Source organism: Perca flavescens, chromosome 9, assembly GCF_004354835.1.
Source record: "Perca flavescens isolate YP-PL-M2 chromosome 9, PFLA_1.0, whole genome shotgun sequence".
Lineage (NCBI taxonomy): Eukaryota > Metazoa > Chordata > Actinopteri > Perciformes > Percidae > Perca > Perca flavescens.
Window position 1 is genome coordinate 16,470,544 of NC_041339.1, and position 9,890 is coordinate 16,480,433.

The following is a 9,890-nucleotide window of genomic DNA, read 5'->3' on the forward strand; positions in this document are numbered from 1 at the left end:
TGGGGACTACTTTCAGACACGGATGCATACACATTTGGTGCTCTATTAGGTATTTACAGCCACAGGTGCTACAGTGCCCATTTAAATTGCTAAATCGTTACGTCAGAAGTAGACTGTGATTTAGCATTTATGGGTAATTATTTGCAGAAATTAAATTTTGTCACTGGTCACTCATTGGTTTGTCACACATTAAATATTTCTATTCAGTGAAAGAAGTGTTAACAGGGTCTGAGATGATCTCCTAAAGAAAGTTTGTCTTGTTTTCTTGTCGTCCACAGAAAACGCTCACAGAGCGAAGCCATACCCACCTCCAAATTGTACATTATTTGTGAATATGCTAGTGAATGGAAAGAGAAGAGAGACTTGGGACATGTTCAGTCTGGAAGGAAGAGATGATTGAGTCTGGAGTGTGTGTCTGTGTGTTGTGTGTGTGTGATAATTTTGAACGGAGTCTGTGTGGATGCATTTATACATTTGTGTGTGTGGTTGGATGTGACAGTGTATGACACAGCTATTAAGGTAGTGTCCTCCAGACTATTTTTTTTTTTTCTTCCTCCAGACTCCTGGTCACCAATAGGCACCATAGCGTCTTTGTTATTCACTGTACTGCCTTTTATAATCACTAGAAGAAATAATCAAGTATTTATGTTTGTAATTACACCTGACTTTAAGCAAAATATTTTGTTATATTTTCTATCTGTGGTATTTATTTGTAGCTAGAGGTCATATCATATTAATTTTATTTTTTTGGTCAATGCCCGGCAATACAGTCAACTTTCTGCCCTTGTGGTTCTTTGTGTTCAAACACAGATATGTTGTGTCAAAGGCTTTTTTTTTTTTCTTCTTCTTCTTTCATAGCAAGCTTTAACCCAATTATTGAAATGTTTGATGAAATTCCTGTGCTGGTATCCTGCTGGAAAAAGACATATGCTAACCATATGCTTTACGGAAACATAAGCTCAAATGTTTTCTATGGGCATTTGCCTTTATTAGACAGCACAGTAGAGGTTGACAGGAAACATAAAGACGGAGAAGCGGACTGACATGTAACAAAGGTCTCTGACTGACTCAAGCTGGTCCACCAGGACACACCAGTCGTACCAAGGCACCAATATCATCTACTCTCAAGTCACCTTTCACCTTACCTACCTTAAGATTTGATTGTACAGTTCATAAGCTATTTTTGTTTTTTTGTTAAATTTTGATTTGTTAAGCAATCAACTTAAAAATTAAGAATGACGTTTTAAATTTCTGTAAATGGACCAAATTTGATTAATTGAGCCCCTCCTCATATCAAATTGTGTGCTTTTTAAAACAAACGAGAATAAAATTGTATACAATCCAAGCTTTTGGTTTTGTTGCCTTTTACACTCTCAGGTTTTGATGTGGTGGTTAACAGGCAGACACTGGACTTGCTCATATGTCCAGTCATTAATATGGTCACGTGGGTTTAAGTCATTAGCTCCTGCACTTTGCTACCATGCTCTTCTGTTTAAGCTTGTGCTATTACACTTTGTATAACTGTAGGAAAAAAAATCCCTTGACTTTTTAGAACAATACCATCTCTGCAGATGCAGCACAGTGCATGCATATGCTCCACTAGCAGAGGAGCTGCAGTTTATGAAAGCTGTGTTGCTCCATTTCCTTTGAAAGGCTAGTTAAGTCTGGAGATCATTTCCTGTCAGCAGTCAGCTGTATTACAACCCTGCTGCTTCAGATGGCCCTCTGCTTTGATAACTGACTCTGTGACCCCTGGCATGCTTTTGTGTCAGAGACAGAAAAGCATGCACATGTGTGTACTGGTGTGTTCACCCTGTATGAATCTCTAGGGTTAGGATGTGCACTGTACTATGTGTTTGTGTAACTGCTAACAATAGATTTGGGTTACCAAAGCAGTAGCTTGGAGAGAGTAAAAGCCTGTTTAATGTTTAATGTTTGTTTTCTGCACATGTCACTTGTCGACCCTCTCGGTTACTGTGGCCTCGTGCTCTGGCCTTTTAAGGCGTCGGTCAATTCCAAACTACAAATCATCACTGGGATTGGAGGAGTTCAAAGAGGGTTAAACCGCATCTGGGTAATCGGTTTGACCTTAAGTTAGAGATGAGAAAGCAGAGGGTTGTATGCTGGCCTGACAAATGATGGTTCTCGGCCTGTAACTGCTCCAGGTATGCTGCGCTTAACATCTGACCCTGCTGTGTCGAGGGATGAAAACACAGTATGCCGTTTCACAGCGGGGAAATAAATAGGAATTCTCTTTGCATTCCTACTTTGATAAATGTAAGGAGGTGCATATGGAGAACTGGTACTGTCAACAGTTCATAGTTTAAGGTCAAATTGGAGGCAAACGTTACGGAACTTCACAAATGCTAAACTCTGAGCAGATGCAGTAGATTTACCCCCCCCAGTCTAAATGGAAAACATTTTTTGTTCCTGTAGTGACAATAAGCCAGCAGTGCAGGGGACCTGGCTGCAGCAAACTATCCACGGCAGTCTCCGTGGCAACTGCATGCATGGCTGAAGAGTGATATTGCGTCTCCACACAGAAAGAGTGAAAGGAGGGAGAGGGGGATCTTGGTTTCATGGTTTACAGGGGGGGGAGGGGGGGGAAGCTAGCATTACACGAGTGAATCGGAGTGATGACATTGTTCCTAAGTAGCAGCTGACTGCACCTATACATCGACCTCTGTGGAGGAAGGGCCATTCATCTGTCTGAGCCACCACAGGTGGACAAAGGGACAAACAGGCAGATAGAGACAACCCTATCCAGTGTGCTGTTGACACTTTGATATGTATTATATGTCTCAGGTTTCCTGATCGTTTCAGAGGAAATTAGGGATTGATTCTAGATCATCCAGGACTCTGGGTCTCACTGTCAGCCAGGGTATTGGTGATGCTGGATCCTGGAGAAGCAATATTGTGATATCTGAAGAAAGACCACCAAGGTGCTCCTCTAACGACAGAATTTCCAAGTATGCAGCCTGCCTCCATTCTGGCTGAAAGAGGGAATTACCTGTGGTAAGGTGCAAAAGAAAACCCCCCAAAAAACATTGCCTTTAAGGTTTAGATTTTAGAATTGTCTTTCGCCAGGTTCTTGTTATGATTGACATGCTGTATGAATGTTTCTGCAGTATTGATATCATTGAGGAACTCCTGAAGTATCCGTCACTTCTACAAAGAGCCAAATGGAGAAAAGATACCCAGTGATAGCAGGAAGAGAAAAAGGTAAGTTCATCTACTTTTTACTGTGATTATGTAAATCAAGGTGTATAAAACTATGCATCTTGTGTATAGGCATGCATATTATTAGCTATGCTCCAGTTGGTTATTTCATAATTTCAAAGGCAGGGAAAATTGAGCAGAGGATTTGTCAGCGTGCAGACCTGCCAGGACTTGCTCTTTTTCTGTGAAAAAAAAAAAAAATGCTCCCACTTACTCTGCTTGCGCACATGCCACTCGAGACATGTATGGTGCCGTAACACTTTGCTCTGGGTTGTCTTGATGTGTTCTGCATCCTGCTCGCTGGCTGTTTGTCTGACGCAGTGACCGGGACAGACAACAATCAGATGCAGCTCTAGGGCTGATTATAAGTCGTGGTGATGCGGGTCTAGTGCAGATCCTTCTTGCCTCTCATATGGGAGTTTATCAGATGGTCAAATAAGTAGTCACAGTTATGTAAAATTCAGGCATTTTGCAAATGTGTGGGCATTGCATTATTCTTGCACCACTGGCTGGTGCTGAAATATACCAACCTTGCTTTTCTATAAACACACAACGTTGCAGAAGAAGCCCAGCTGCTTATGATTTACACAGAAACTGTTACCACTTTTAATCTCTTTTACTGCACAACAGTGTCATTTGTGCATGGTAAACATTTTATATAATGAATATGTGTGTGTAAAGGCTGTGATATTTCCCCACGTCTCTAGGGCCAGGTCCTGGTCGCTATGGGCTTCCTCCCACCATTGGATTTATGGGCCATGACTTCACCAAGCCAACTAGCCCTGCCTATTCTTTCCATGGCAGGATGAGTGATACCAGTGAGTTCTTTATCTCTTTCTCTAACTTTTAGATTAACATATAGCTACATAGCTGCAGAGGAAATATTTGATAGTGTAATTAAATGCTTTGATACCATCTCGGTCAGAACTTTGATTTCAAAGCCATAACTCTTCTCAAGAACACACAAAAACATTACAATTGTACTATTTTATAAACAATTTATATGACATTTATTGATGTTTCTTTTCAGAACGATTTAATGTCCTCAAATGCATCATAAGAAGTCACAGTGTACACATTTTAATTGGTGCAATGTCAAATTAGAGCCTGTAGAGGGAGACATCGCCTCCTAATTATGTAGCCAGTCTATTTTAGGACCATTGCATCATCAAACCAAACTGACATTTTATTATTTAATATTATTTAGAATTAATCATAAATATTTTCCTTTTGCTGCAGTGTATTGTGTAGACTCAAGTCCAGGGCCGCAGTATCACATTGATGCAAAAATCACTCGTTTTGGAAGGGATGGCACACCTGCGTACTCAATGTTGGGCAGAGTGAAAGCACAGAGTAAGTTCCTCTTCAATAACTATTTTGAGTGCACATTTTGTGTTGTAATGTTGCTTTTTTTTTTTTTTTTTAACTAAGACCAAACTAAACTTCTCCATTATTGTGAAAGGACGAACCCTTGTACAAAAACATTTGTTTTTGGCATTACCTCTAGAGAGCCAGCTGTTACAACTGAAAATCTAAACCCCGCTTAAGTAGACACTCTACCATAAGTTGCTGAGTTCATGCTTTATATTATTCAACGGTTTTCTGTTCACTAGAGGAGCTATTCCAGACACCTGGACCAGGTGCATACAGCCCTGAGAAAACCCCACCATACAACCTCCAGCACAGACCTCCGTCCTACACAATGGGCTCTCGGACACACTACCGGAGCGTTGACTCAGTACCTGCTCCCAACAGGTACTGTCTCCCTCCGCTCATGGGCCCTCAAGTTCCAAACAAGCAATCCAGCTCAAGCTACACAATGTCAGGTAGTTACAGCAGAGGGGGACCATCTGTGGACTTGGCCAAGACGCCAGGGCCTTGCAGGTACAACAGTACGGACCCAAGTGTTTATCTACCCAGGCAGCCGGCGTTTTCCATGCTGGGACGTCATGGCTTACCAAGAGATGCCACCGAGAAACCTGGTCCTGGAACTTATAATCCAGAGAAAGTGACAGTTCACAAGGCCCGGGCACCAACCTACTCCCTGGGCATTAGACACTCGGAATTTGTTACTCCACTAGTTGTCAATGTTTCTGACTGAACACCATCATCACACTCCCAAAAATGAGAAACATAATTCTGTAATCTGGTAGAAAAAAAAAAAAAAAAAATATATATATATATATATATATTCATGAGGAAACATATGTGAAGTACATTTAATTTTGTTCTTTCAGCAACAAAAGGGGCATGTTGAATCACCCAAGACTCAGTGTCAACATTTATAATATCTAGAAATAATATTATGTACACAACACAAACATACATTTAAAGAACAGGAAAACAGAGAAAACTCTTTTGGGAAAATAGTGAGGAAAAAAAGAAGAAGAGAGAGAGAAATACAGAAAAACTTATGCCTGTGCGATACTCAGTAAATAAAATCATAACAAAATGGCATCAAAAGACATTTAAAAAATGTGTTAAAAATGTACAATTGTCAGGCACTCTTTCACCTTCATATTGTTTTTAAGGTTATCATTCACAGTGGAATCAAGCCGTTTGCCTCTCATCACCTCTAAAAAATTGAGGGAATTTGAAAAGACAAAAAACACAATGCAACTAAGGGTTTTCTACACAATACATCAGAACATATGTAGATATGTATGTAGGAGAGATGTATGGTTCAAAGACAATACAAATCAGCAAAGATGATAGCAGGCATTGTACAGATGGGTCCCCTTTAATCCTTTGGGAGAGGTCTTCTGAAAAGCAGTATGTGTGGCTCTGGAGAGTAAAGCAAAAAACAAGTATCTGTCAGTATCATCTACTCATTACAGTCTAGTACAGTGGTTACGCCATACAGTGTACCTTCATGCACACAGCTCCATGTGCATATAACTTTCATTGCAGTCTAATGGCACATGCTAGGAGCCATTTAAGGATAGGTTGAGATTGTTCTCATGACTACCTTGATACAATACCCACATGCTAATGTACATTACTTGTAAAACAAGAATTACCGTTCACGGTTAGGGCTGGATACCAAATTCAATTTAGGCACTGATCGAATTGCCTCCTTATCGAAAAATGTCTTGTCATTCAAAACCTAATGAGTCAATCTCATTCCCAACAGCGTCAGTGAGTCAATAAGCATGCAGCATGCTTCCACCAAGAGCTAGTCTACATCCACGACGTTCCACTTCCGGGATTGCTCCAGTGCGGCAGGAAATTCCGCCAGATGCATGTCTTTTTCATCGATGTCAGTTTCCTAACGCTTTCTTTGTGTTGAATTTTAAACTCTGGTGGATTTATGAGGGCTATGGTTAACAGCTCCTCAGATCTCTGCAGGGTAAATTGAGACAGCTAGCTAGACTGTGTATCCAATCTGAGTTTTCTCTCGCACAACTAACTTTTGAATGTACACGTTCCACCAAAACAAGTATCTTCCCGAGGCCATTTTTGCAGCGGCACCGTGCGGAGCTCAGCGACGCCTGTGACGATTGTGATCGGTTTAAAGAAATGCCAATAAACCAGAGCATGTTTTTCTTCTATGACAGAATGCTATGTGGACTAGCCAGACCCCCTCCACTGTCTAACACAGTGTTTCTAAACGGGGGCGGTACCGCCCCCCCTAGGGGGCGTTCAGAAGATGATGGGGCGTTGGAAGCAATATTTTGGAAAGGGGGGCGTTTGTTTGAAAGCTAGTTTAAACCAAAGATTCACAATAACAATACATGTTTACACTTAAACTACTAAAGAATAAGTAGTCAGCAACATTAAAAGCTGCCAGTTTACAGCACTGCGACTGGACGAGACGGGTATCCTAACTTCTCTTTGCTTCTGTCAGCTTTGTTTGGCGCAGCTCCGTGATGCCTTCATTGAAACGGGACATCAGAGCATTGTCTTAAATGAGCTCTGTAGCTACTACGTGAAGCTGCGTTGAGATAAGAAAAAAAAAAGCAATCGCCGCGATGTCCTGATGTATTCTTTAACCCCCCCCCAATGTATCACAAGTAGACTTTATATTTCACAGTAACAGTTTTTTGTCAGATGGTTTATTAAACGTTTCCTACTGTACCTGAATGGAGCTTCATTTCACGGAGAAAGAGAGAAAGAAAAGAGACGTGCGAGAGATATTGACTGTGCTTTGTTGTTTGGCAAACATTTAGCTGTTCCATAAACTCCTGGCCAATTCAGGGCTTGTGTTTGGAGTTTTAAAACTTTCTTATGGAAGTGATAGAGGAAGTGATGTCTCTGTTTACTGTACGGGGCTCTCACACCTCCACAAAACACAGCACGATGTGGGGGGGCGTTTTCTCCAAACATTTTTTTCCTGCTATTTACTCGCAAGAAAGACTTTTCTAAGCACTAAAAAACGGCTCTCACTAACTTTCAAAGGTTGTAAACTTATTTCCATTCGGCAGTAGGTGTCGTTCTTCCAGTCGTTTGTCATCACCAAAATACTTTTCTGTGTGTGTGTGTGTAATCCTTCTGCTTTAACCCTTTGATAAGTGCCAGCTTGTTTTCCGTTGGAACAATTCGATTTTAGAGATTTGAATGAAAAATAGATTTGAATGTTAAATTGCTAGCTGTTTCTGATTGGCTACTGTTAGTGTTTGTAATAATAATAATAATAAGCATAATAAATTTTATTTAAAGCGCATTTCATGACACCCAAGGTCACTTCACAAACAAAAAAGGACATTCAAATTATAGTCATCTTCTAAAGGTGCTGAGGTTCACACCATGCAGCAGGCCTTTTGATAATACATAATTATAGTTTGAATGTTACATATCTAGTCGTTCTGATTGGCTGCTGTTATTTAATTTGAATGTCAAATGGTTGCATTTTTTTTAAACCATACCCAGCCCTATTCACTGTAATCATTACAGATCATGAAGAGATCCCTTTGTGGCGAACTACAATGTAAGAAAAGACTAAATCCAATGCTGCACTCAACAGCTAAACTAAAGCTAAAATGAAGCTTCAGCATTCAGAGTTAGACAAAAACAAGAATGTATTTTCCAAATTTACAGTCTTTTAAATACAAAATCCCATCTTTGCATTTCCCTACAGTGTTTCCTTGCAGAGCTGTAGTTAAGTGATAGTAACACATACCATTCCAACGTTAAATACCCTTTTGATTAGATTAATTTAGACTGCTAAAACCATATATTTGCTTTGGCCGATTATTACTTTTTTGCACAGAAAAAGTAATTTATTGGATTTTGTCCCTCATCTCCTGTAGACACCAAGTAAGAAAAGATCTTTCCACAACCAGCATGGACAGAAAAGATGGTTGCAATAAGCAATAGCCGGTTTAATATACATGTGGGCTTGTGAGCACTGTTTCAAGACAAAACTTGAAAACGTGAACCTATTTTTAAGTCCACTGTAACTCACCTGGTTTGTGGATCATGTAGTGAATCCAGCCCTGGCTCTGTTGCACCCCCAGTCCCCTCCACTCATCTTCTGTCATCAGGTGGGAGGAAGGCACCAGTTTAGACAGCTGCTTTGGAAGCACCACATGCCTATGGGAAGATAAATAAAACAATCAAGAACTACACAAAATATTTTAAAAGGATGGTCAAGCAGTAAGTCGATTTAAGGATGAAGGTAATTTTTGGTAACTTTAATATAATCAAAACTTTTATTACAGACTCAAGGTCCAAATCACCCACAACAATACATAAATACATATCAATAAACGCACATGCATACACACCTACCTACACATTTAATACATATAAAAACAAACAATACACAGCAGTTTGTATTCTATTTTATGTACATTAGTTATTTGTTACTTTCTATACGCATTTGTAACGTTATTTATGTATGGTGTTGTTGTAACGTTACTGCTGCAACAACCGCTGGGGATCAATAAAAGGTGTAATATTATCTTAAGGATAGCTAGCTAACGTAAAAACGTTGACGCTCGAGTCCTCAATTTACGATAACGTTACTAGGTAATGTAACATTAAAGTTAGGATTTAACGTTGTTTTTTTTTTTTTTTTTTTTTTAGGTACATAGCAGCTGAAGTAACGCTAGCCTTATTCCCACATCGTTCAAACCAAACAGATTTTAACGTTAGCTAACTTCACCATTAACGTTAACCTTAACGTTACCGTAGCGGTTAGCATAGCTAGCTAGTGTTTACTGTTAGCTAGCTAGCTAGCTAAGTGGATCAGGAGTCGTTTTGGTTTCGTTAGCTAGCGATAGCTAGTGTTACTTTCGAGGCTTAGCTAGCTAGCTAGCTAGCTAACGTAACGCTAATCTAAATTACACAACGTTACTCAGTTACCGTATTTTACGAAATTGGCTAGATAGCCATTTCAAAAGAAGTTGTCAGGATACGTTAACGTGATTTTGAGCTTTCTAAAGTCAGCTTAGTTACATAACTAATTTTACCATGATTTGGCGTTACCGAACACAAGAGAAAGGACTTTTGAAAACGTTAGCAAATGCCAAAAACGTTAACACGTTAATCATACCTGTACTCGAAGTCCTCATCGTTATACTTGTCAGAATAGTAAATCTGTTTTTTCGACATTTTCAGTCGATAGAAGTCAAAGCTGTAGTCCGGAAAGTTGTTTTCGGGCGATGTGAAGAACCTAACTTAGCTCACTAACGTACTAGCGATGTTTGCGAGCGCAACAAGCTGCTGTC

The 9,890-nt window shown here is 39.9% G+C and overlaps 3 protein-coding genes across 3 annotated transcripts in view; 2 read left to right on the plus strand and 1 right to left on the minus strand.

Annotated features, from left to right (window-relative positions):
* Positions 1 to 1,314, plus strand: part of cpamd8 (C3 and PZP like alpha-2-macroglobulin domain containing 8) — a 42,927-nt gene extending 41,613 nt beyond the window's left edge. Inside the window, exon 44 of the mRNA XM_028587880.1 lies at positions 279 to 1,314. Within this exon, the coding sequence (XP_028443681.1) occupies position 279 (1 nt within the window). The 3' untranslated portion in view covers positions 280 to 1,314. The remainder of the gene's footprint in view (positions 1 to 278) is intronic.
* Positions 1,315 to 2,959: 1,645 nt separating this feature from the next.
* On the plus strand, positions 2,960 to 5,373 carry cimap1d (CIMAP1 family member D). The gene is made up of 5 exons (XM_028588184.1): positions 2,960 to 3,015; positions 3,129 to 3,222; positions 3,927 to 4,037; positions 4,459 to 4,572; positions 4,833 to 5,373. Exons 2-5 carry the CDS (start codon positions 3,183 to 3,185, stop codon positions 5,318 to 5,320), a joined length of 753 nt encoding a protein of 250 aa, XP_028443985.1. The 5' UTR covers positions 2,960 to 3,015; positions 3,129 to 3,182; the 3' UTR covers positions 5,321 to 5,373.
* Positions 5,374 to 5,423: 50 nt separating this feature from the next.
* On the minus strand, positions 5,424 to 9,834 carry cks2 (CDC28 protein kinase regulatory subunit 2). The gene is made up of 3 exons (XM_028588185.1): positions 9,716 to 9,834; positions 8,624 to 8,751; positions 5,424 to 6,003 (listed from the first exon to the last, which is right to left on the minus strand). The coding sequence occupies exons 1-3, from the start codon at positions 9,772 to 9,774 to the stop codon at positions 5,960 to 5,962; spliced, it is 231 nt and encodes a 76-aa protein (XP_028443986.1). The 5' UTR covers positions 9,775 to 9,834; the 3' UTR covers positions 5,424 to 5,959.
* Between the last annotated feature and the right edge of the window lie 56 nt (positions 9,835 to 9,890).